The sequence below is a fragment of the Dipodomys merriami genome, unplaced genomic scaffold (assembly GCF_024711535.1).
Source record: "Dipodomys merriami isolate MVZ:Mamm:240054 unplaced genomic scaffold, mDipMer1.0.p SCAF_114, whole genome shotgun sequence".
In the NCBI taxonomy this organism is placed as follows: domain Eukaryota; kingdom Metazoa; phylum Chordata; class Mammalia; order Rodentia; family Heteromyidae; genus Dipodomys; species Dipodomys merriami.
In genome coordinates, this window is record NW_027202427.1 from 349,835 (window position 1) to 375,890 (window position 26,056).

Sequence of the window (26,056 nt, forward strand, 5' to 3'; positions counted from 1 at the left end):
CTGGCATTGTCTCTGATTGGCTAGGGTGGGTGACGTCATTGCACATGGCTCGCCGCCATTGGCTGCAACGGTTGGCCACGCCCCGGTCTGCTGCGTGCGCTTCACGCAGGCGGTGGCGACCTCAGCGCTCGCGCGGGGCAGGGGGCGGTGGTTTCTCGGCTCTTCGCGGGCTCTGGCCGGTCCTGTCGGCCTGGAGGCTCCGGCTTGACCCCTTCTCTTCATGACGGGACCCCGGCTTCTCCTCCCAGGACCAGGGCTCCTCACTCCTCCCCCCAGCGCACCCTTCTGGCCTTCTCTCTCCTAATACTCAACCCGCTCTCCCTAGTTCTGCTGCTTTGGCCCCTAAGAACTCCTTGAGACCCCAAGACATGGCCCGGCTCCTGCCCCCTGGCCAAGGATCCAGGCCACGACCCCTGCGGCAATGGGGATAGGGCTGACTTATTTCTCGCTTGGGATTGCTGGTTAAAATCTTTTCCCCACCAAACCCTGCCACGCACCCCCAAGTTCTCTTACAGTCAGTCTGGGCTCCCTGCCCCGCCCATCCCTGAACCCACCCTTTCCTTTCCTTTCCCACCTCCACCACGAGCCTGGCTCCTAGAGAAGCCTCCCACGTCCTCTATCTGCAGGGCCCCAGCCTGGGAAGAGATGGCCCCACACCCTCCTTGGGGCCTGGTCGCAGCCCTGCTCTGGGGCCTAACTCTCTTCCTCAGCCTCCCAGACCCTGCCTGGCTCCAGCCCTCTCTTCCTCCCCAATCTGCTCCCCCCGCTGAGCCCCATCCATGTCATACCTGCCGGGCACTGGTGGACAGCTTCAACAAGGTGGGTGCACCAGTAGTCTACAGGGAGGGGGCTTACCCACCTCTAGCCCAGCTGTGCGCAGCTGGGGGCCCTTGGTATAAATCTGCAGGGATTCAACTTCCATCTCACTTATTATCTGTATGGCCCGGGGCAAGTGTCTGCTCTGTGTATCTCAGTTTCCTGGTCTGTAAAATAGACTGTGCCAGGCTCTGTACTTAACTATTACTAGTTTTCTCCATGTCCAGGGCCTGGAGAGAACCATTCGGGACAACTTTGGGGGTGGAAACACTGCCTGGGAAGAAGAGAAGTTGTCCAAATACAAAGACAGGTAAGAGGATGTTGGGGAGGAGGTGGGTGTATATTCTACCTCTTGATCTCTGTTCCACTGCATAGGAGGGTCTAGGAGCTCTTAGAGGGGATTTATTCATACAACAACCATCACTGAACATCTACTACACAGCAATAAACAAGGAAGCAAACTCCTGTCTTCCTGGAACTCACATTCTAGTATAGAAACAAGGAGCTGATGGCTCATGCCTGTAGTCCTAGCTACTCAGGAGGCTGAAATCTGAGGATCCCAGTTTGAAGCCGGTTTGGGCAGACAAATCTAAGAGACTCTTGTCTCCAGTTTACCCACAAAAAGCCAGAAGTGACAGTGTGGCTCAAGTGGTAGAGCCACTACCCTTGAACCAAAATGCTAAGCAAAAGCCATGAAGCTCTGTGTTCAAGCCCTAAAACTTCATGTGCACGTGCATGTGCGCGCACACGTATGCACATGCATAACACTTTCTAGTTGAAAAATAAGTAAATAACTTGTCAGGTAAAGGACAGTCAAGTGAGGTAGACTACAGAGGACAGGAGCTTGTGTAACTCAGAGGAGGATGGAGTGCAGTGAGCAGAAACGAGATCCACACTTTGAAGGCTACAGAATGGGGTTTATATTTGTTCTGTGTATAATGGGAAGCCCTTGGGAGATTTTGAGCAGAGAAGTAATCGGCTCTCTCTCTCTTTTTGTCTTGAAGACTTTTCTCTACAGACTGGTTTCATACTTCCAGTCTTTAAAAAAAACAAAAACAAAAACAAGGGATCAAGGTTTAATGCAATAGTGTCTTTTTTTTTTTTTTCTTTCTCTCCTTTGGTTGTGAGGCCTGGGCGTTGTCCCTCAGCTCAAGGCTAGCGCTCTACCACTTGAGCCATAGCACCACCTCTAGTTTTCTGTTGGTTTATTGGAGATAAGAGTCTTACAGAGTTTCCTGCCCAAGCTGGCTTTGAGCCACGATCTTCAGATCTCAGCCTCCTGAGTAGCTAGGATTATAGTTGTGAGCCACTGGCACTGGCAAATAGGGTCGTCTTGTACCTAGAAAAGATCACTCACAGCTGGCCAAGTGGAAGAAGTGGGGATGAGTTTAAAAGGTGAATACACAGTGTAGCATGAAGGAGCCTGAGCTAGTGTGGTATCCAGTAATGGATAGGATGAGAAGGGTAGAATTCTGGGTATATTTTATAGATAGAACAGTAAGACTTGAGATGGATTCATTATGGGGTTTGAGAAAAAGAATAAAAACCTGAGGTAAATAGCAATTTTCAGAGATAAGACTGTGGATGGAGGTGGTTTTGGGGTAGGCTTAGGTGTTGTCTTTAAGCTGTAAGACCCAGTCCATTAAACATCCATGTAACCTCCATCTAGGTCTGGAGCTCAGGAAAAAAGGAGTTTGAGGGGCAGAAGCATATAATCAGAACCTAAAACTACAGGAATATAGATTATCTAGAAGCTGAGGCTTGAACCTTAGACTCTTTGTATCTGGCTTCTTTTGTTGTTGTTGTTGGTTGTGGGGCTTGAACTCTGGGCCTGGGCGCTGTCCCTCAGCTCTTCAGCTCAAGGCAAGTGCTCTACCACTTGAACTTCAGCGCCACTTCCGGTTTTCCGGTGGTTAATTGGAGAAGAGACTCTTTCCTGCCCAGGCTGGCTTTGACGTGCGATCCTGAGATCTCAGCCTCTTGAGTAGCTAGGATGACAGGTGTGAGCCACAGGCACCCAGGCCTGTTTTCCATTCTTTTGGGCATATGCCAAGTGGAATTGCTAAGTCACGGTAGTTCTATGTTTAACTTCTGAGAAACGACACTGCACAGGGGCTACTTTTTTTTTTTTTGGTCTGGTCGTGGGGCCTGAACTCTGGGCCTGGTCACTGTCCCTCAGCTCTACAGCTCAAGGCTAGCGCTCTACCACTTGAGCCACAGCACCACTTCCAGTTTTTTCTTTTTTGCTTATGTGGTGCCAAGGAATCAAACCCAGGGGTGTGTGTGTGTGTGTGTGTGTGTGTGTGTGTGTGTGTGTGTGTGTGTGTGTGTGTGTGTGTGTGTGTGTGTGTGTGTGTGTGTGTGTGTGTGTGTGTGTGTGTGTGTGTGTGTGTGTGTGTGTCCTGGGACTTGAACTTAAGGCCTGGGTACTGGCTCAAGGGTAGCACTCTACCACTCTACTCCACCACTTCTAGCTTTTTCTTTTTTTTTTTTTTTTTTTAATTATTTTTATTTGCAGCTAATTGGAAATAAGACTCTGTTGACCTTTCCTGCCCAGGCTGGCGTTAAACCACAATCTTCAGATCTCAGCCTCCTAAGTAGCTAGATGACAGATGTGAGCCATTAGTGCCCATTGTTGTTCGATTTTACACACACAGATACACACTTTCTCTTTTTTTTTTTGTCAGTTGTGGGGCTTGATCTCTGGTCTTGGGCGCTGTCCTTGCGCTCTTCAGCTCAAGGCGAACACTCTACTGCTTGAGCCACAGCGCCACTTCCAGTTTGCTAGTGGTTTATTGAAGATAAGAGTTTAAGCCGGGCGCTGGTGGCTCACGCCTGTAATCCTAGCTACTCAGGAGGCTGAGATCTGAGGATCGCGGTTCAAAGCCAGCCCGGGCAGGAGAGACCGTGAGACTCCTATCTCCAATAAACCACCAGAAAACCGGAAGTGGCGCTATAGCTCAAGTGGTAGAGCGCTCGCCTTGAGCTGAAGAGCTGAGGGACAGCGCCCAAGCCCAGAGTTCAAGCCCCACGACCGACAAAAAAAAAAAAAAAAAAAGAGTTTAACGGACTTTCCTGCCAGGCTGGCTTTGAACTGCGATTCTCAGTTCCCAGCCTCCTGAGTAGTTAGGATGACACGCGTGAGCCACTGGCGCCCAGCTACACTTTCTCTTTTTGACTGCTGACCTGTATCCCAGCCCTGCTCCCCCCCCCCCCCATTTTTGGCAGTACTAAAATGGTTTGAACTCAAGGTGCTTTTCTACTTGAGTCATGCCTTTAGCTTCACTTTTTGCTAGTTGTTTTGAACATGGAGTCTCATGGACTCTTCTGCCCAGGGTGGCCTTGAATTGTGACCCTCCAGATCCCAGCTTCCTGGGATTATGAGACTCTGATGCGAAAACAGGTACCTCAGGTAAGGAGGTGTATATCTGTATCTCAGCACTCAAGATGTTGAGGCGGGAGAAAAATGAGTTCAAGGCTAGCCTAGGATATAAAGGAGATCCTGTTTCTCCTCAAAAAGTTAAAACAACAACAAACCACCAGGTGCTGATGACTCATGCATGTAATCCTAGCTACTCAGGAGGCTGAAATCTGAGGACTGTAATCTGAAGCTAGTCTAGCAGGAAAGTCCATGAGACTCTGATCTCCAATTAACTACCAAGAATCCAGAACTGGATCTATGGCTCAAGTGGTAGAGCACCAGTTTTGAGAGAAAAAGCTCAGGGACAGCACCCGGGCCATGAATTCATGAGTTCCTGAATATTGACACAAAAAAGAAAGAAAGAAAAATAAAAAGAGGTTCTGAGGGGTTTAATGACTTCCCAAGTCAGGTGTTATAGGAACGCAGATCTGTTAGCTTCCCAGGTAGTGCCCCTTCCATTGTGTCTCATAGCCTGTCAAGCTGTCACAGCAAGAAGGGTGGAGAGAGACTGGGCTTGGGACTCGCTGGGGAGGGGGTGGCAGAGCATTTTCCCACCATCTTGGCCCTGTTTGGCCAGTGAGACCCGCCTGGTGGAGGTGCTGGAGGGCGTGTGCGGCAAATCAGACTTTGAGTGCCACCGCCTGCTGGAGCTGAGCGAGGAGCTGGTGGAGAGCTGGTGGTTTCACAGGTGAGTGGTGAGGTGGTGGGAAGGGGCTCAGTGGTGGAGCGCTTGCCTAGCATGCAGGAAGCCCTGGGTTCCATTCCTCAGCACCACATACACAGAAAAAGCCCCAAATAGTGCTGTGGATCAAGTGGTAGAGTGCTAGCCTTGAGCAAAAGAAGCTCAGGGACAGTGTCCAGGCCCTGAGTTCAAGTCCCAGGACTGGCAAGAAAAAAACCAAACAAACACAAAACAAGTGAGTGGTGTGGCAGTCTTCTGGGGACCTGGTGGTGGTAGGGCTCCAGCTTGGCTAAGGAGCGCCTTGCTGGCAGAGGGGACCCTGTCCCAGCAAGCGCCTTGGTCCGGTGGCTTCCTGGGATGCGCGCCCAAGATGGGCTGCTCTGTGGGAGGCAGCGGGAGGCCCAGGGACACTGCCTCAGTGGCCTTCCCTTTCTACCCACCCCTGCCCTGGCCTCAGGCAACATGAAGCCCCGGACCTCTTCCTGTGGCTCTGCTCAGATGCCCTGAAGCTCTGCTGCCCCTCGGGTTCTTTCGGGCCCTCCTGCCTGCGTGAGTGCTCCACGTTCCTCGTGTGGGGGGGGGGTGCTCCAGTTCTGCCCTCCCTGGCTGTGTGAGGACAGGCTACTCGGAGCCTCTCAGGACCTGGGCTCTTGGCTGCCTCCCAGGTGGAGATGAGCAAACCCGGGGGAGGACAGAAAGGCACTGGGGACAGCTTGTCAAGAGGCAGGTGTCAAGTGTCATGTAGTAGACAAACGCTGACACCCTCGCCTTCATTTCCTGGGCCAGACAAACTGTCACCTTCCTGGGGAGGAACAGGGGCTGCTCTGAAGCCCCAGTGTTGCCCCCCCCCGCCCCCAGTCCTCAGGCTGGGGCTCAACTTTAGAACAGTCTCTCTTACAGCCACAGATAAAGGGTCAGTTACTGAGAAAGGGTCAGTTCAGTCTTTAGAAACGATTAATTAGGCATACCTGTAATCCCAGCACTCAGGAGGCAGGGGCAGAAGGATTGTGAGCCTGAGGCCATTTCTCCCTAGTAAGGCCCTGTCTGAGAAGGAAGGAAAAGAGGAAGGAAGAAAGAAGGAAGGAGTAAGGCAGGGGAGGAAGGAAAGAGCTTGCAAGAGCAAGCTCCAGGCCAGTCTGTAATCCCATGTGGGAGGTAGAGATTGAGGCTGAAGGTCTGAGACTGGCCTGGGTGATAAAGACCAGGCTGGGTGTGATGGCACAGGCCTGCAGTGCAGCAGTGTGGGAGGCGGGTCTTGGTTCTAGGTCAGCTCTTGGCAAAAAGTGGGAGACTATCTGAAAAATAAACTAAATGGTTCAAGTGGTAGAAGCCTTGTCCTGTGAGCCCAAGGACCTGAGTTCAATCCCTGCTACAACTGAAGAAAGAAAAGAAACAAAAGATTTATAAAGTACCCAATTGCTCCACAATGGGGTGTTTACTACGTAAACTTCAAATAGTTCTACAACGAAGTATGCAGAGACGAAAATGAATGTGAATCTGCAGCTCATTTCTCTTACGAGCCAACTTATACCCAAATGAGGTCTCACCCAGTTGGTGTCTGTCCACAGCGTGTCCTGGGGGCACAGAGAGGCCCTGCGGCGGCTACGGGCAGTGTGAAGGGGAAGGGACGCGAGGGGGCCGCGGGCACTGTGACTGCCAGGCCGGCTACGCGGGGGAGGCCTGCGGCCAGTGTGGCCTCGGCTACTTTGAGGCAGAGCGCAATGCCAGCCATCTGGTATGTTCGGGTAGGTAGCCTGAAGGTGCGGTGCAGGGGAGGGGCAGGAGGGGCACTGCCTGCCTGTCCTCATGCTGACCCCCTTCCACCCAGCATGCTTTGGCCCCTGCGCCCGCTGCTCGGGACCCGAGGAGTCCAACTGTTTGCAGTGCAAGAAGGGCTGGGCCCTGCACCACCTCAAGTGTATAGGTGAGTGGGCCCCCCCTGGGCTCCCCCCTCCCCCCTGCCTCGGCTCCCCCCCCCCCTAAGGGGCCCGTGACATGGGGCTCTCGGCCTGGCCTGGAGGGCAGAAAAGTAGCCGAGCACTCAGGGCAGACCAAGCTGTGTGCAGTCAGCCGGAGTACGGTGCGGGGCCCGGAAAGGCTTCCCGAGGAGGGGACTTGAGCATCAAGGGCTAGCCAGAGGCTTGAGGGCACTAAACTCGGGTCAGGACACCTGGCTTGGCATTTGGTTTGGTCCTTGTGTGACCACTTAGGACAAAGCCGCTGTGACAGAAAGATCTCACGAGACGGTGACGGAAAGACCGGAGAGTTTCTTTCTATCGCATTCCTGAAGTGAGCCGCCCGGGCTGGCGGAACAGCCCCGCTGGCCGTCACTGGGCACCGGGCCGCCTGGTCGCCCCCTGGGCAGCCTTGTTCTGCCTCTGCTGCTGAGTCAGGGCCCTCCCAGCACTCAGGAAGCCAGAGGGGGAGGCTGCTTTAGCGCCAGGCCAGAAGACGAGCTAGCACTCGCCTGCATCCTGTCGGGCAGAGCTCCATTCCCAGTTGTCTCCCACCTCCGCCACACGGTAATCCCAGGATGCTGGAGTGGTCCCAGTGTCCAGCTGGTTAGATCAGGACTGACCCCCCCCGCACCCCCCCCCACAGACATTGACGAATGTGGCACAGAGCGAGCCAGCTGTGGGGCGGACCAGTTCTGCGTGAACACAGAAGGCTCCTACGAGTGTCGAGGTCAGTGTCCACTCTTGCAGGGGTGGGTGGGGAGGGGCCGACTCACAGTGTCCCTCCAAACTTGTGCCCTCTCAGGCTCCAGAGCCTCTTCCGGAGCCAGCCTGACTCCCTAGCCCTCGTGTCTCCCTTCTGCAGACTGTGCCAAGGCCTGCCTGGGCTGCATGGGGGCGGGGCCCGGCCGCTGCAAGAAGTGCAGCCCTGGCTACCAGCAGGTGGGCTCCAAGTGTCTCGGTGAGTCTTCCGGCAAAGGCCACAGGCCTGAGGAATTGCGTGGGGCTGGAGCACTGGCAGGGCAGGGGGAGGAAGGGGGCCGTGTTGGCAGGGGAGGGGCAGAGGGAGCGGCAGGATATGAACAGGCTGGGTCAGCTCTCCGACCTGTCCTCACATCTCCCCAGATGTAGATGAGTGTGAGGCCGCTGTGTGCCCAGGAGAGAACGAGAAGTGTGAGAACATGGAGGGGGGTTACCGCTGCACCTGTGCGGAGGGCTTCGAGCAGCTGGAGGGCGCGTGCGTGAAGGAGGAGGTCCCAGGTGAGTGGCGGCGGCCTCCTCCACACAGCCCCCAAGCAATCGCAGGGGACCGGGCCCTGTGTCCGCTCTCAGCCCCCGGCCTCCGGGGTGAGAGAATCACACTTGGCATCAAGCCAGTCTGCCCCCCAAAGCCTGTTTCCTCAGCCGTGAATGACCCCGTCCTCGCACTGGCCCCAGGGGACTGCTCTCGACCATGGGTGCCGTGCCTAGTGTGGCCGCATGCACATTTCAGTACCCAGTGCCGAACTGGAAACAAGCCGATGCTGCAGGTGTGCTCTTCCCATCCCGTCTCACTCATCTGCAAACCAAGAGGCAGAGCAGCACAGCGCCTTGCCCAGGGCCACAGGGCCAGCACTTGCTGGCCGGCTGGGTGGGCACCAGGCGGCCTGACTGGAGCTGGATGGGTTCTGAAGTACGTGCTGTGCCCCTGCGCGTGCTCCGGCAGGCTCTCACCCGCCCCGGCTCTGTCCCGCTTCCATTTAGGGACGCAGGGTCAGCAGCTGCCCTGTGGAGTTATGAGCCTGGCGCGCTGGGCAGCTGGGCGACCAGGTGTGAGCAAGGTCGTGGGCCCAGGGGTGTGGCGGGGGTGACGGCTCCGCGTCCCCTCCGCAGAGTCGGCGGGCTTCTTCTCGGAGATGACGGAGGACGAGCTGGTGGTGCTGCAGCAGATGTTCTTCGGGGTCATCATCTGTGCGCTGGCCACGCTTGCCGCCAAGGGGGACCTGGTGTTCACCGCCATCTTCATCGGGGCCGTGGCAGCCATGACGGGGTACTGGCTGTCGGAGCGCAGCGACCGCGTGCTGGAGGGCTTCATCAAGGGCAGATAATTCCCGCTGCCCGGGGGATGGCCTCCCACCCAGGCTGCCCCACGGGCAGGCCTCTCTTGGTGGACACTCGGGACAGCTTGGTTTCTGAGAGCGGGGTGAGCACCCCATCCCTACCCGCCTTAAGGAGCAGCGCAGACAACCTCGTCCTGGGCAGCTGTGGCTCTCGGGTGAAGAAGTATCTGGAAGCAGAAAGCCGCGAGATCCCTGCCTGGGGGAGGGGACTGGCCCGCTCACGGTCTGCGTGTGTGCGTTTTCCAAGCGTCTCCTGTGGCGACTGCTAGTGAGCTCTGGCCCCTGCCCAGGGCCAAAGGGGCCCCCACAGGGGCAAGGCCACCCCAGCCCTTCCCGCCAGTTGCATGCTGCCAGCTCCTGGTCTGTATTCACCCCGTCCCCGCAGCCACTGACGTATTTATTCATCTCAGGAAATAAAGGTCTTAGAAAGTAGAGGAGCTTCCGTCTTCATACCTGTCCACCACCATCACTGCCAACATGGAGAAGTGCTCTAAATCACTGGTAAAGTGGACAGAAAGAGGGAAGATGGGCCCAGAAGAAGAGTTAGAAGGGAGGCAGAGGCAGGCACTGGTTGCTCACACTTGTAATCCTAGCTACTCAGGATGCTGAGTTCTACAGAATGTGGTTTTTAAGCCAGCCCAGGCAGGAAAGTGTGTGAGACTCATCTCTAACCATCAAAAAGCAGGAGGTGGGCTGAGAATGTGGCTTAGTGGTAGAGTGCTTGCCTGGCATGCATGAAGCCCTGGTTTTGATTCCTCAGTACGACATACACAGACAAAGCTGGAAGTGGTGCTGTGGCTCAAATGGTAGAATGCTAGCCTTGAGCAAATAAGCTCAGGGATAGTTTAAGCCCCATGACTGGCAAAGAAAAAAAAAAAAAGTGGTGGAGAGGGGCTCAAGTGGTTATAGTGCTAGCCTTAAGCAAACAAAGCGAAGGGACAGCCCCTAGGGCCTGAGTTCAAGTTGAGCTTTCTGGGTCATCAAATGATTTTGACTTCAGAAATTCACTCCTTATCCTAAAATGGACAGAATGAGCTGAGTGCTGGTGGCTCACGCCTGTAATCCTAGCTGCTCAGGAGCCAGCCCAGGCAGGAAAGTCTGTGATACTCTATCTCCAATAAACCACCAGAAAACCAGAAGTGGTGCCATGGCTGAAGTGGTAGAGCACTTGCCTTGAGCTGAAGAGTGTGGGACAGTGCCCAGGCCCAGAGTTCACAGAGTTCAAGCCCCATGATGGGGAGGGGGGGAGGAAGGAAACACAATGTTCTCCCCTCAGGCTCAGAGTTGGCTTCACATTGGGGCTGAAGACCCTGAACCACAGTTATTACCAAAACAAGTATCCCTCTGAAAGGCCTCCAGGCTCAGGCCTGAGTTACTGTGGGGAGAGGCCTCCTTGCCCTGCTCTGGTTGGGTACAGGGCGCTGGCTCAGAGCTGTGGGCCAAATCTTAAACATTTATTTCTTTGGCACAGAAAGGACAGCCAATCTGGACAAGGAGGCTCATGCCCACTGGAGGACCCCGGGACACCCGGTCCCTGTCCCCCATGCTCAAGTCCATGCACATCCACCCTGTATTCCGTGAGAGTCACGGCCTCTGTGCAAAATTCCTGCCGGGGAAAAATATAGATATTAAAAACACAAAAAACAGGGTGTGAGGGGGCTAGTGGTGAGTTCACGTCGGGCTGCAGTCAGGCGGAGAGCCAGAAGGCCCAGCTGATCGCCAGTGTCCTGGAGCTGGCCATTCCGGGCGGGCACCGAAGAGGAGGGGTGCGGGCCCCGCGGGAGGCCGCTCAGGGCCCCAGGACGGCGCCCAGGCCCCGCGGGAGGCCGCTCAGGGCCCGAGGGCGGCGCCCAGGCCCCGCGGGAGGCCGCTCAGGGCCCGAGGGCGGCCAGGCGCCGCAGGGACGCCGCTCAGAGCTCGATGGTGTCGCTGGAGGCGCTGCGCGAGTCCCCGGGTTTGCAGCGCGGCTGGGCCCGGCCCTGGGGCTCCTGGGGCTCCCGGGGCCCAGCCGGGGCGGGCGCTGGGGTGGGTGCCGGCAGTAGCTGCACGGTGCTGGGCAGTTCGTCTAGAGGCAGACTGTCCACCGACGACAGCCCGTGGCGCCACGGGTTCCAGCTGATCTTGAGGGAGCCCCGGGAGTAGCTGTCGAGCGAGCTGCCGGAGCACGCGGCCGTCCGCTCGGTCTCGTCCGCCACGTGCTGCGGCACGGGCCCGCGCACGCGCACATCGCTGAGCGAGCGACAGCGTCCGCGCAGGCGCAGAGGACCGGCGCCTTCGAGGTCGGCGTCGGGGTGGCTGCCCCGGCGCGGCCGCAGCGCGCCCCCCGGCGGCGGGGAGGCCAGGCCGCGCAGGCCGCAGCGCCGGAACACGCTGTCTCGCACCAGGTGCTCGCGGAAGAGCGCCGCGTCGATGCTGCGGCTCAGGTTGATGGGCGACGGCGGCCGCAGGTCCAGCTCGCTCAGCGACGGCGCCGGCGCCACGCTGCCGCGGGACAGGCCCGGGCCCCCCGGGCGGCCGCGACCCAGCGACGCGGCCGAGCCCCAGGCACCGGCGCCGGGCGCGGCGGGCGGCCCGGCCTCCGCCGGGTTGCGGATGAGGCTCTTGCTGATGTCCGGGCCGCCCAGGCCGCTGGGCCCCGCGTAGCAGTTGTTGGGTCGCTCGGGCACCTCGCTCTTGCCCGACGGCGCGGGGCAGGCCAGGCGCAGCAGCTTGGCCCAGCACGCGTGCTCGGTGGGCGGCCGGGGCCGCGCGGCGGCCAGCGCGGCCAGCGCCAGGGCCAGCGCCCAGCCGAGCTCCAGCAGGCGCAGCCAGAAGTGCACGCCCCACCAGGCCCAGGAGAAGCGGCCCTCGCGGCCGGGGCCCGGGTACAGCCAGAGCGCGGCCGCCAGCTGCAGGCCGCTGGCCAGCAGCCCCAGCGCGCCGGCCACGGCCAGCAGCCGCGGGCCCGGCCTGGCGTCCCCGCCGCGCGGCCCGGCCAGCAGGCGGCGGCGGCACAGGCACAGCGTGCCCAGCGCCACCGACGCGCCCCACGCGCACGACAGGCCCTGCGCCAGCAGGTTGAGCAGCGGCCTGGGCGAGAGCAGGTCGGCGGCCAGCAGGGCCGCGCCGTGCACCGACGCCGCGGCCCCCAGCAGCAGCGGCCTGCGCAGCGCCGGCGGCAGCCCCGCGCCCAGGCCCAGCAGGGTCAGGGCCGCCAGCGCCGTGAGCAGCAACGGGAAGGGCAGGTTGTAGAGCACCAAGCCGGCACGGAGGCCCAGCCGCGCCTGCGAGCCGTACGGATCGGTGAGCATGTACCCCGACCGGAGCCCCGACGCCACCAGCACCAGCGCCGCGGCCGCCAGGGCCAGCCGGGGCCCGGCCAGGGCGGCCGCCAGCGTGGCCAGGGCCAGCAGGGCGGGCAGCAGGAAGAGCACCCCCACCCCGTAGACGTGCAGCTCCCAGGAGAAGCTCAGCACCCGCCGGAGGGGCCCCCAGCGCAGCGGTGGCGCCGTGGCATTGGCCGGGGGGCTGGAGGCCGGGGCGGGGGCCGTGGAGCTGGCCGAGGGCTCGGGCAGGAGCGGCTGGCCCAGGGCTCGCTGGGTGGTCACTCGGATGAGGCCGCGGCGAGAGGTGGAGGGGGCCTGGACTGGGGGTGCCGGGGGATGGCTTTGGGGGCGCCCGGGCCACTCCTCGGCTTCGTCTGCAATCACAATGTAGAAAATGGCCTCTGAAATGGGCTGTTTTGTGGTTGGTAAATTATTTAACTTTCCCAAGCTCACGGGGACATGGGTGCGCGTGTCCACGCTGGGGCTTGAACTCAGGGCCTTAGCTTTTTTGCTCAGGTGGGTGCTGTACTCTTGAGCCACAGTGTTTTATGTTTTGTCTTTACCAGTCCTGGGGCTTGAACTCAAGGCCTAGGCACTGTCCCTGAGCTTCTTTTGCTCAAGACTAGCACTCTACCACTTAAGCTAGTGTCACTTCAGGCCTTTTCTGTGTATGTGGTACTGAGGAATCGAAGCCAGGGCTTCACACATGCTAGGCGAGCACTCTACCGCGAAGCCACGTTCCCAGGCCCAAGCTACGGTTTCATTCCCAGCTTTTCAGTGGTTAGCTGGAGACAAGACTCACAGACTTTCCTGCCTGAGCTGGTTTCAAATTATGATCCTCAGATCTCAGCCTCCTGCTAGGAAGGATTACAGGCGTGAGCCACTGCCCTGGCCTAGCCAGTTGTTTTTTTAGGGGCTGTTTTTGTCCACTTACCCCTGGCTCCTCATTCTCCTCTTATACGTGACAGTTTGGGGTACTGGACAGAACCTCCCCACCCCCCCCAGCCATGCCCTCACCTGGCAGCGGGGCCCCCACAGGGCTCTCTGTTCGGTTTGTGGCTGGGTGGGGGTCTGAGAGATGAGGGAGGAGGGACTTGGAGGTGCCTGGGACCTCCACTGCGCCTCTCACGCGCTGAGGAGAGATGGGGTCGGCTCCGTTCATCGCTGCGATGGCTGAAAAGACAGAAGGGATCACCGTGCCTGGAGTGGCAGTGACCACCCGTGGCCCGCATGGGTCACAATGAGGAAAATGGGACCCAGAACCCCGCAGGCTCGCGGCGGCAGCTGCCTGGACTATTTCCCCCTCGCTGGGACACGCACCTGGCTTCGGCTGCCCACTGGGAGCCAGTGAGGCTGGAGATGTGGGCTGGGGTTCTGTGCCATCCTGAACATCAGAGAGGTCCGGCCGCTTGGGCTGAGGCCCCGGGGAGCTGAGCTCCCAGGCCTCTGCAGCTCCACCCGTTTTGGGGGGCTCCAGGGGCAGCTCTTCAGCAGGAGGAAGGCTTCTTGCCAACGCCAGGTCTGGCTGGGCCCCAGGCCCCTGCGGGGGCATCATCTCAACTGAGGGTGCTGGATCCTGCTGCGTGGAGAGGGGGGGTTGGGCTGCCTCCTGGAAGTCCTCCTCATGCCCACCCTGTTCCCCGGGCACTGGCCTCCTGGCCCCGGGCGGTGCCCGTGGAGCCCCAGCCTTGGCCTTCAGACGCGCATCTCTCGGGGGGTGCTGTTCCGCTGGGCCTCCCGGCTCCTGCGTGAAAGGAGCAGCTGTGGGCACCCTGAGCGGAGGCGTGGAGTTTGTGGGGATCAAGGCGGGGTGCGGGGGGGCCAGCAGCAGGGACACCTGGGCTGCTGCTTCCAGAGGCTCCTGTGAGTCAGGGTGTCCAGTCCAGCCCTGGGAGCTGGGACCCCGAGGCAGCTGGAGGTCATCGGGTGCAGTGAGCCGTTCTCCCCGGGCCCTGTGGGCTGCCTTGGGTCCATGCAGGGCTGGGCTCAGGGGAGGGTCGGCAGGCCTCTTGGGGCCTTCCGTGGGCCTCTGGGGGCTGTCTGAATGCCAGAGGCTCGCATCTCTGGCGTTCCGGTCATGATCCTGAGGCCCGGATGGGATCAGGTAGAACTGTGAGTCCTCGAGTGGCCCGCGAAGGTCCCTGCCCAGGGCTGGGCCAGCCCCCAGGGACCGGAGCAGCAGCAGCAGCAGCAGCAGGAGACTTGGTGGGCTGGGGGCCATGGCGCACTCCGATTCCTAGGCGTGGAGCCCTCAACTTCCGGTCCTCACTGGTGAGTCTAAAGAAGAGGGGAGACACGTGAGGGCCGGGGTTTCCATGGTCTCCCAAGGGGCTAGAAGAGAAACAGGCAGCTGCCTCCGCCGCTCTAAAAACTTCTATTCATTTGCTTACTTATTTGTGGTCGGTCGTGGGGCCTGAACTCTGGGCCTGGGCGCTGCCCCTCAGCTCTTCAGCTCAAGGCTAGCGCTCTACCACTTGAGCTACAGCACCACTTCCGGCTTTTTCTGCTTATGTGGTGCTGAGGAATCAAAGCCAGGGCCTCATGCATGCAAGGCAAGCGCTCTACCACTGAGCCACCTTCCCAGCCCCTCTAAAAACTTTTTAAATGGAACCTCTAGCTGGGCGCTGGTGGCTCATGCTTGTAAGTCTAGCTACTCAGGAGGCTGAGATCTGAGGATCACGGTTCAAAGCCAGCCCAGGCAGGAAAGTCCATGAGACTCTTATTTCCAATTAGCTACTAGAAAACTGGAAGTGGAGCTGTGGCTCAACGTGGTAGAGCCCTAGCCTTGGGCAAGAATTGCTCAGAACAGCATGCAGGCTCTGAGTTCAAGCCCCATGACTTACCAAAAAAACCACACACAAACCAAACAACAACAGAATCTCTCTGTGGTCATGAGACTTACCCTGCTGCAAAACCTCCCATGGGCCCTGGCTGCCTTTGGAGAGAACACAGCCTCCTCTCCTGGCTGCGCAGGCTGCTCACCTGCTCACCTGCTCTCCAGCGCCCACCGCGTCCTGCTCCCCGCATTGCTCGTCTTTCCCTCTGCTTGCAAAGCCCGCTCCTTTCGCCTTCACTGGCTGAAGCCTGATTTCTGGAGGGCCAGCTCCAGAGTGCTGAGGTGGACGGGAAGAGGACCGCGGTCCTCCCACAAGGGCCAGGCTCCCTATAGCAGCCTGGTAGGGTTTAGGGTCCTTCACTTTTCTTTTGCTCCATAAAGCTTTCCTTCTCCTTCCCCTTAACTATTTCAGCAAATAAACCGAACTCTGTGTGGGTAAAATGAGGAACACAAGCTGGGCACCCACGCTCCTGCCTGTCATCCTAGCTACTCAAGAGGCTGAGATCTGAGGATCGCGATTCGAAGCCAGCCCGGGCAAGAAAGTCCGTGAGACTCTTATCTTCAATAAACTACTCAAAAAAGCCAGAAGTGGCGCTGTGGTTCAAGAGGTAGAGCGCTCGCCTTGAGCAAGAGCAGCTCAGGGACAGCGCCCAGGCCCAGAGTTCAAGCCCTAGGACCTGCAAAAACAAAAAACAAAAAAAACACACCAGGAAGTGGCATATGGCCCAAGTGGTAGAGTGCTCGCTTTGAGCTGAAGAGCCCAGGGACAGTGCCTAGGCCCAGAGTTCAAGCCCCATGAGTGACAAAAAAAAAAAAAAAAAAAACACTGGAAGGTATATTTGGGGCTGGGAAGGTGGCTCAGTGGTAGAGCGCTTGCCTTACATGCATGAGGCCCTGGGTTCGATTCCTCAGCACCACATAAGAAAAAAGAAAAAAGCCGGAAGTGGCGCTGTGGCTCAAGTGTAGAGCGCTAGCCTTGAGCTGAAGAGCTGAGGGACAGCGCCCAGGCCCAGAGTTCAGGCCCCACAACTGACAAAAAGAAAAAAAAAAACACACCAAGACCAGATGCCCCCACGGAGTTGGCTTTCTATTCTAGATGAGACAGAGAAAGTAATTCTAGATAAGATAGGCTGTGAAGAGAGTAAATCTGGTTAGGAGCTATTTCCCGGGTGCCAGGGGGCCTGTCTGAGGAGACATTTAAGTAAAAGCTGCCTGGCCAGGAGGAGCCTGGCCTAGGACGAGCTGAGTTTGTTAAAGCAAGTGCAAAGGCCCTAGAGCAGGAATGGCTAAAGGAGCCCGGGGAGCAGCCCACGGTGGCTGGAATTCAGCCGGTGAAGGACAGAGTCTCAGGAGAAGGTGAAGTCAGGGAGGCCGGGGCTGATCAAAGGGGGCTGCAGGCCACCTGCCTTCAGAGTTTCCAGAGGGAAGGGAGGCCCGCGCGCCCAGCCAGGTAGTGATGGCCTCGGGCTCCTCCTCCTCCGGGAAGCGGGTCCTGGCCGCCCCTGGCCCCGGGCAGATCCTCCCGAGGCCCCGCTCCCCAGGCCCTCCCTAAGTAGGCCAGGGAGGCAGCTGGGGCCAGCGCCTAGGCCCCGTGGCCGGTGGGCTGTGTTCGGGTCCCAGGTCTCGCTCTTCTGTGCTGGGCAGCCACCGTCCCCAGTGCTCCCGGCCTCCTGGCCTGCTCTCGGGCCAGGCTGCCGGCTGGGCACCCAGGAAGAAGCTTCAGTTCCAAATGGGGTGCCTGGAGCCCCGACACAGCAGCCGGCTACTGACAGTGCCCTGGGTGCCGCCCTCCCCCTCCCCGACGAGCCGGTGTGAGTGCACCCAGCGCGGGCTTGGCACCCGGTTCAGAGAGGTTGAGCAACTTGTCCAAGGTCACACAGCCAGCTGAGTGCACGCATGCACGGCCAGCAGCTCCCTCCGAGAAGCAAAGCACGGAGAAGGCTTAAGTCATCGCGGAGAATAACAACCATCGGCCTGCCACCCCCGCCCCATCCAAGGGAGGGGGCGCCTGCAGACGCCCGGCGTTGGGGTGCGGGGGCTGGGTGGATGGGGGGGAGACCTTGCGGCGGGGCGGGGGCAGGGTGCGGGCCGCCGCAGGGCAGCCTGCAGGAGCCGGCCCGGCTCGGGTTACCTCTTCCCCGGCCTCCTCTGGGCCTGGCTCCGCGCCTTCCCGCAGTGTCCCGGCGGGGGTGGGCGCCGCCGCCCGTGGGAGCCCCGCCGCCGCCCGCGCCCCGCGCCCCGCGCCCCGCGCCCGCGCCCTCCCCGGCCGGCGGGCCGCTCACCTGCGCCCGCGCCCGCAGCCGCTCGCCCGGCGCGCGCCGCCCGCACCGCAGCCGGGATGCTCGGGCCCCGCGCTGCGGACGCGGTGGCTCGCGGGCCCGCCCACCGCCAGCCGTTAACCCTTTCCCCGAGGCGGCGGCCGCCGACGCTGGCGCGGGAGCCGCGGCCGGCGGAGGGCGTGCGGGCCGGGGCCGGGGCCGGGGCCGGGGCCGGGGCCTCGCGGGGTCCGTCCCCGCCTGCCGCCCGCGGGGCCGGGGGCCGGGGCCGGGGAGGTCCGGGGGGGGACCGCGGCCCGGGGGGGGGTCGGGGGGGAAGACCTTGATGGGGGGGGGACCGCGGCCCGGGGGGGGTCCGGGGGGGACCGCGGCCCGGGGGGGTCCGGGGGGGGACCGCGGCCCGGGGGGGTCCGGGGGGGGACCGCGGCCCGGGGGGGTCCGAGGGGGGACCGCGGCCCGCGGGGGCGTCCAGGGCCCGGGCCATCCCCGCCCGCGCGCCGGGGCCTCCCGGTGCACCTGTTGTTTGGGTTTTAGCGTGAGCCTGTGCCAGCCCTGGGGCTCGAACTCAGCGCTGTCCCTGAGCTTTTCTGCTGAAGGTTGGTGCTCTACCATTTGAGCCACAGCCCCACCTCCAGCTCTTTTTTTCTGCGGGTTAATTGTTGATAAGAGTCTCACAGCCTTTCCTGCCGGGGCTGGCTTCGAACCTTGATCCTCAGAGGTCAGCCTCTCTGGTAGCTAGGATCAGAGGTGTGGGCCACCAGCAGCCGGCGTGAGTGTGTGTGTCCTGGGGGCTTGGACTCTGGGTCTTGGGGCTGTCCCCAAGTTTTTGTGCTCAAGGCTCTGCCAATCAAGCCTGTAAAACACCTGTAATCACAGCTGAGACCCGAGGATCACCGTTCAAAGCCAGTCTGGGCAAGAAAGTTGTGAGACTCCTATCTCCAATTAACCACCAAGAAAGCTGGTAGTGAGGCTGTGGCTCAAGTGGTAGAGTGCCAGCCTTGAGTGTGAAAGCTCAGGGACAAAGCCCAGACCCTGAGTTCAAGCCCCATGACAGTCACTTAAAAAAGAAAAAAGAGCTGGCTGGGAAGGTGGCTCAGTGGTAGAGCACTTGCCTTGCATGCCTGAGGCCCTGGGTTCGATTCCTCAGCACCACATTACATACACAGAAAAAGCTGGAAGTGGCGCTGTGGCCTTAAGTGGTAGAGCGCTAGCCTTGAGCTGAAGAGCTGAGGGACAGCGCCCAGACCGAGTTCAGACCCCACAACTGACAAAAAAAAAAAAAGGATAATAAAAACATTTTAAACCCCCATACATGTGCATACAGATTTTCTTTTCACATAACTAGGACCACGTGGCTCATATTATTCTATAATTACTCTATAATACTGTTCATTTACACAATGGGTTAGGAGTTTTTTTGAAGGCGGTAAGCATCTGCTCCGCCCTCTTCTTTCAACTAGCTGCACGGTGTTGCTGAGCTGCTGTTCACTCAGAGACCCCGCCCCCACCTCCAGCCCTGCAGATGGGCCATCAGGTGCTTGGATCTGCTCTGCAGCAAGTTAGCTCATTTAAGCAGATACTGCAGCGAGCCTCCTGACCCAGGTGTGCGTCCTCACGTGCTGATAGCTCTGTCCTCTCAGGTCTCTTCCTAATACCCACACAACCGTGCTACACCTGAGGATGGGGAGGTAAATAGTGGCTGATAGGATTTTTACCGGATTATGATTTTTTTATATTTGCTAGTACTCTAAACTCCGTAACATTGCTTTTATAATCAGAAGGATGATAAAGATCTCGAGAAAAAGAGATTTGAAGATTGCAGTTTGAAGCCAGCCTGGGGGAAAAGTCTGAGACTTTTTTTTTTTTTTTCCAGTTCTGGGGCTTAAACTCGGGACCTGGGTGCTATCCCTGAGCTGCTTTTGCTCAAGGCTAGCGCTCTACCTCTTGAGCCACAGCACCACTTCTGGCTTTTTCTGTATATGTGGTGCTGAGGAATCAGACTCAGGGCTTCATGCATGCTAGGCAAGCGCTCTACCACCAGGCCACATTCCTAGCCCTCCTGAGACTTTTTTTTTTTTTTTTTTTGTCGGTTGTGGGGCTTGAACTCTGGGCCTGAGCACTGTCCTTCAGCTCTTCAGCTCAAGGCGAGCGCTCTACCACTTGAGCTACAGCGCCACTTCCGGTTTTCTGGTGGTTTTTATTGGAGATAGGAGTCTCACGGTCTTTCCTGCCCGGGCTGGCTTTTGAACCGCGATCCTCAGATCTCAGCCTCCTGAGTAGCTAGGATTACAGGCGTGAGCCACCAGCGCCCGGCCCCTCCTGAGACTTTTATCTCCCATAAACCATTCAGAAAAAGCCAGAAGTGGTGCTGTGGCTCAAATGGTATAGTGCTAACCTTGAGCACAAAGAGGCTCAGGAACAGTGTCCAGGCCCTGAGTTCAAGCCTTAGGACTGGCAAAAAAAAAAAAAAAAAAAAAAAAGAAAAAGAAAAAGAGCAGGAAGAATTCCTCCCCTTAGAGTACTTGCCTAGTAAGCACAAGGCCTTGAGTTCAAACCCAAGTACTGCAGATTGAGAGAAAGGAAAAAAGGAAGGAAGGAAGGAAAGGAAGGAAGGAAGGAAGGAAGGAAGGAGGAAGGAAAGGAGAGAAAAAATTCTCAGGGCATTTGGCAGGGTGAAATCTTGAAGAGTTGGGGCCTAGGAGGGGGAAGTGAGGTAATTGGAAGAAGGGGTCCCTTGAAGGAGATATTGGGGCACTGGCCCCTTTCTCTCCTGCTCTGCTCCTCGGTTACCACGTGCTCTGGCCACAGTGTACATGCAACATGGCCCAGTGACGAAGGATGGAAACCTCTTAGAACATGAACCAAAAAAAAAAGTTTCTCGCCGGGCGCTGGTGGCTCACGCCTGTAATCCTAGCTACTCAGGAGGCTGAGATCTGAGGATCGAGGTTCAAAGCTAGCCGGGGCAGGAGAGACCGTGAGACTCCTATCTCCAATAAACGACCAGAAAACTGGAAGTGGCGCTGTAGCTCAAGTGGTAGAGCGCTCGCCTTGAGCTGAAGAGCTGAGGGACAGCGCCCAGGCCCAGAGTTCAAGCCCCACGACCAACAAAAAAAAAAAAAAAGTTTCTCCTTCGAAATTGATTGTGTCAGGTACTTTGTCATGTGACAGGAAGCTCCTTCTACACAGCCTCGCAATTAATGTTCCTGGTGTTCTTGTTACCCAGTAGGCAGCCACTGGGGCTTCTGCATCTTTTTTTTTGCTGGGGTGGGGAGGTCAGTCCCAGGGCTTGGATTCGGGGCCTGGTTTTCTGGTGGTTAATTGGAGATATAAGAGTCTCACGGGGGCGGGGGGGGGGGGGGAGTTGGCTCAGTGGTAGAGCCCTTGCCTTGCATGCCTGAGGCCCTGGGTTTGATTCCTCAGCACCACATAAGCAAAAAGAAAAAAGCCGGAGGTGGTGCTGTGGCTCAAGTGGTAGAGCGCTAGCTGAGGGACAGCACCCAGGCCCAGAGTTCAGGCCCCATGACTGGACCCCCCCAAAAAAAAGTCTCATGGATTTTCTTGCTCCAGCTGGCTTTGAATTGAGATCCTCAGATCTCAGCCTCCTGAGTAGCTTTTGTAATCCTAGCTACTCAGGAGGCTGAGATCTGAGGATCTCAGATGTGAGCCACCAGCAGCTGATGGGGGTGGCAGAAGCTGCTGGTGCTTCTTCTTCCTTCTTCCTTTTTTTCCTCCTCTTCCTCATCCTCCTCCTTTTTATTTTTTGTGGTACTGAGGAATCGAACCCAGGGCTCCATGCATGCTAGCCAAGCACTCTACCACTGAGCCACCTTCCCAGGCCATTCTGCATCTTCTTGTGTGCAGTTGGCTTCAAGTCTTCAAAGGCAGCACTGCACCTTTCTGTGTTGCTTCTCTGATCTTCTTAGATGTGTTCAGTTGTTCTCTCCTTGTGGAACATTACCTGGATCTTTTTCCCTCTGGTGGTACTGGGAGTGAATCAGGGCCTAAGCCCTCTACCGCATGAGCCACGTCCCCAGTCCTTTTGCTTTTAGTTTTTCAGGGAGGCTGCTCAGGCAGGGCTAGACCTCCACTTCCAGCAGAACTCGAACTATAGGCATGGACCCCACACCCGGTGGACCTCGGTTCTCTACATAGTAGATTGGGGTTCTGCAGTCTGTCCAGTCTCTTTCCAGCATCCTGATTTCCAGGTCCTTTCCCCGCTGGGAAGCCTTCCTTGGGAATGCTTTAAGGGCCACTATGGGAGCCAAGGGTCTGGCTGTTCCCTCTGGGAAGTATCCTTTGTCCTCTGAGGACCCCCACCCCCACCCGGGTGGCTCAGGACTGGCCTGGTTTCCTTCCTCAGTCTCCCCCAGGAGGACAGGTGTGCGTGTTCACACCCCATCAGCAGGACTGCGTGCTGCTCACTGACTACCTTCTTTGGAGCCCACAGCCCCAAGCCATGTGTTTCCAAGGCCCTTGGGCCAGGCTCTGGGATTTCAGAGTCAGGAGAGATGATCAGCCTGTTGGCCAGGGGCCAAGATGAAAGTAATCAGTAGGACAGGAGGAGGCTGAGGGAGGTGAGGGGGTGGACGCAGGGGACAGCAGGCCGCACCGGTGCCCACTATAGGTGGGAGCATCTATCTCCCTCCAGGAGTTGTCGGCATGGTCCTGGGCACCCAGGGACAGTGGGTGGGGGAAAGGTGACTCTAATTACAGGGTGCTTATCAAGCACTGAGTGTGCCAAGGTACTGTGCACCCTGTGTGCATTGTTATTTCTTTTTTCGGTCATCTGTGGGGCTCTCACTCAGGGTGAGGGCACTGCCCTGAGCTCTTTAGCTCAAGGCTAGCGCTCCACCACTGTGAGTCACAGCTTCACTTCCAACTTTTTTTATTGTGAAAATACTGTACAGAGGGGTTACAATTACATGGGCAAGATAATGAGTACATTTCTTATCAAGCATTGTAGCCTCCTCCTTTGTTTCTCCTTCCCATCCCTTCCCATCCTACCCCCTTCACTTCCAATTTTTAAGTGGTTAATTGGACATGAGCCTCACAGGGACTTTTCTATCCAGGCTGTCTTTGAACTGCCAACTTCAGCTCTCAGCCTCCTGAGTAGCTAGGATTACAGGCATGAGCCTCTGGTGTCTGGCTAGCATTGTTCCTTCTAGATCCTCCCAGCACACTACCCAATTGTGTTCTTTCTTTTCCAGCTGGCAAAGCTCAAGTTCAGAAAGGCTAAGTAGCTCAAAGGTCACACAGTAACTAAAAGGCAGTAAGTTGGAGCCAGTGCTCTTAATAGCGACATTCCGTCGACCCCTCTGGAAGAGCAATGAGAAGTGAAGGGAGATGGAAGCTTGAGTCTGGCCAGGCGTCCCTGGCTGTTCATCTGTCTGTGAACGAGGCCTTCCAGCTGGATCTGTGGAGTAAAGGCTTCAGATCCACACGTCTGCGAGCTGTGTGAGCTCTCGCCAGAAGTAGTCTGGAAGCGCCCAAGAAAGACAGAGGAGGAAAGGGCCGGAGCGCTGCCGGGAACGATTGGCTGGCGTCTTCGCTCTGGCTGGCCCCTCTGGCAGGCATGCCCAGCAAACAAAAGGCAGACCAGGTGGGAGATGGGGCAGCTGGCAGACCTGCTCTGTGCTCTGCCAGCTGTCCTCAACTTCCAGGGCACAGGAAGCCATGCTCTGCTGCTAGCCTGGCCAGGCTAAGTGGACAGGGTCCTCTGAGCCCCAACACATTTGTTCTCAGATTTCAGCCCCCACCAATACCAGCTCAACAAACCTGAGCTTTCAAGTTCTTTTGTTGTTGCTTGTTTTGGTGCCAGACCTGGAGCTATGAATTTAGGGCCTGAGTGCTGTCTCTGAGTTTTTTTGCTCAAGACTAGTGCTCAACCACTTTAGTCACAGCTCCACAGTGTTTTGGTGGTTTATTGGACATGAGTGTCACAGATGCTGGGCGCCGGTGGCTCACGCCTGTCATCCTAGCTACTCAGGAGGCTGAGATCTGAGGATCACAGTTCAAAGCCAGCCTGGGCAGGAAAGTCCGTGAGACTCTTATCTCCAATAAACCACTAGAAAACTGGAAGTGCTGCTGTGGCTCAAGCGGTAGAGCATTTGCCATGAGCTGAAGAGCACAGGGACAGCGCCCAAGCCCAGAGTTCAAGCCCCAAAGGAAAAAAAAAGAGTGTCATGGGCTTTTCTGCGGGGGCTGGCTTTGCACTGCACCATGATCCTCAGATCTCAGCCTCCTAAGTAGCTAGGATTATAGGCATGAGCCACCAGCGCCTGGACTGTTTTTGTTTATATCAGAATTCTGCTTTTATGATACTAGAATTATGACTTAATAACTGAAGCCAATTTAAGAAGGGTATTGTGATTGGAACTCCTTCCTTAGGCATTTTTTTCCTCTGATGTGTATTGCTTGATTTTTAATTTGCTTTAATCTTCTTAGGTAAGTGAAAAATAATCTTAAGATTTGATTTCCCATTGAGATAAGAAATTTTTGTTTTCTTTCTCTTTTTTGTTGGTCATGGGGCTTGAACTCTGGGCCTGGGCGCTGTCCCTTAGCTCTTCAGCTCAAAGCTAGAGCTCTACTACTTGAGCCACAGCGTCACTTTTGGTTTTCTGAGTGGTTTATTGGAGGTAAGATAAAAGTTTCAAAGACTTTCCTGCCCCACTTCGAACCTCAATCCTCAGATCTCAGCCTCCTGAGCAGCTAGGATTAAGGCGTGAGCCACTGGTGCCCGACTAGCATTGCTGTCTTTCTTGGGACTTTCCCAGGAGAACTCTAAAGGTGATGTACGTCATTCTTTGAACTGCAGATGTGTCATGGCTGGTTTAGCTCCAGGACAGTCTTTCTCCAGAGAATACTTGCCCTTGATTGCCCTTGAATGTCCTTCCCTGCCCCCCCCCATAACTGGCCCTTGATTATCCCTGATGTTTCCCCCTAGATATCTTGTTTTGTTTGCTTATGTAAAATACGCTTTGCTAGTCCTTACAACATGTGACATCTGCCTTGATGTGGTTTTTACCTTTATAAACTTTGTGCTAGCCACAGTTGGGACTGCAAGTTTTTTTTTTTTTTGGGGGGGGGTATGAGTCTGCTTGCAAGTTGTGGGCTTTCTAATAAAGACTCCCACTTTGACCTCTCAAAGTGTGGCTTCTCCGAATCTCACCAAATTCCCATGTAACAGTACTATTTAGTGTTAGGCATTCACAGATGTGCGCATTTTGCATCATATTCAGTTTTGCTTTTTAGTTTTCGCTTTTTGGGGGGAGGGGCAGTCCTGGGCCTTGAACTCAGGGCCTGGGCACTGTCCCTGAGCTGCTTTTGCTCAAGGCTAACGCTCTACCACGTGAGCCATGGTGTTACTTCCAGCTTCTTCTGTTTATGTGGGACTAAGGAGTCGAACCCAGGGCTTCCTGCATGTTAGGCAAGGACTCAACCACTGAGTCACATTCCCAGCCCATATTTTGCTTTTTATTTTTGAATCCAACACCTTGCCCATGCTAGGCAAGACTAAGCCACACCCCTGCTTCCTATCCCATGAGTTTTAGAACATTCTCATCACCTGCTGTGACTTGGAAAAGGCCTTCATTCTCCTATCTGGCACACTAAGCAGAGGTGGTGGAATCATTAAGAGGTGGGGCCTAGATGGCGGAAGTGAGGTCATGGGGTGTGTCCTCTTGATGTCAGGACCTCAGCCCTGAATTCTTTTCCACTTCTCAGCAGTGGGTGAGCAGCCTTGCTCACCACACATTTCCACCACGCCAGGCTGCTTCACGCCATGTCCCCACCCATGGATGCCAGGCCCAAGATGGACAGAGCCAATCCGCCACGAAGCGCATCTGAAAAGGTGAGCCTAAGTAGGCCTGTCCTCCTTTCAAGTGGGTTTTCTTAGGTGTTTTTCACAGTGGTGGAAAGCTAGTATATGGCAGCCCCTTAGCAAGCACTTTCCAGTCTCCTTCCAAGTCTGCCACCACCCACCTACCTACATCTCTGTGGCTTGGCTAATTCTGGACATGCCAGTAAAAATGTAGCCTGGTGATGGAGCATTTGCCTCCCATTGTGTGAGGCTCTGCATTCCACCTGGCATTGCAAAGAGGAAGAGAAAACCTGGAGAATATTCTGATGTATGGAAATGAGCTTCCCTAAGTGGTTCACAGTCCATCTGGGTTGGTAATGTCAGTGGATCACTCGTTTGGTTGCCAAATAATATCCTGTCCTATGGATACAATATTTTGCTTATCCACTATTACTTAATGGACAGTTAGGGTGTTTCTTACTTGATTTTGTGAATGTTGCTATGAATATGTCTAAACTTTGTGCATCCCTGTGTTTTCATTTTGATGGTTACTAGAGTTTGAGCTCAGGACCTGGAGCTTGCTGGACAGGTGCGTTCCCAGTGAGCCACACTCATAACCCTTTCTGCTTTAGTTTTTTTTTTTTTTTTTTTTTTTTTTTAACATTTAGTGTTCTTTATTCCTCATCCTCTATTACCTCTTCATCAGTTTTTTTTTTTTGGGGGGGGGGTCCGGTCATGGGCCTGAACTCTGGGCCTGGGCGCTGTCCCTCAGCTCTTCAGCTCAAGGCTAGCGCTCTACCACTTGAGCCACAGCGCCACTTCTGGCTTTTTTTATTTTGCTTATGTGGTGCTGAGGAATCGAACCCGG

General features: G+C 56.8%; 2 protein-coding genes across 3 annotated transcripts; one reads left to right on the forward strand and one right to left on the reverse strand.

Annotated features, from left to right (window-relative positions):
• Positions 1 to 100: 100 nt before the first annotated feature.
• On the forward strand, positions 101 to 9,405 carry LOC138822691 (protein disulfide isomerase CRELD1). 2 transcript variants are annotated; one of them, XM_070015527.1, is made up of 10 exons: positions 101 to 819; positions 1,044 to 1,126; positions 4,815 to 4,925; positions 5,377 to 5,468; positions 6,488 to 6,664; positions 6,748 to 6,843; positions 7,521 to 7,604; positions 7,740 to 7,835; positions 8,000 to 8,134; positions 8,367 to 8,739. In XM_070015527.1, the coding sequence occupies exons 1-10, from the start codon at positions 646 to 648 to the stop codon at positions 8,522 to 8,524; spliced, it is 1,206 nt and encodes a 401-aa protein (XP_069871628.1). In that variant the 5' UTR covers positions 101 to 645; the 3' UTR covers positions 8,525 to 8,739. The 2 variants fall into 2 exon arrangements, with proteins under 2 accessions (XP_069871628.1, XP_069871627.1); XM_070015526.1 differs by lacking the exon at positions 8,367 to 8,739 and adding an exon at positions 8,747 to 9,405 and having other exon boundaries at positions 104 to 819.
• A 1,429-nt stretch (positions 9,406 to 10,834) lies between these two features.
• Positions 10,835 to 14,549, reverse strand: LOC138822669 (proline-rich transmembrane protein 3-like). The gene is made up of 3 exons (XM_070015449.1): positions 13,599 to 14,549; positions 13,296 to 13,451; positions 10,835 to 12,652 (listed from the first exon to the last, which is right to left on the reverse strand). The coding sequence occupies exons 1-3, from the start codon at positions 14,497 to 14,499 to the stop codon at positions 10,884 to 10,886; spliced, it is 2,826 nt and encodes a 941-aa protein (XP_069871550.1). The 5' UTR covers positions 14,500 to 14,549; the 3' UTR covers positions 10,835 to 10,883.
• Between the last annotated feature and the right edge of the window lie 11,507 nt (positions 14,550 to 26,056).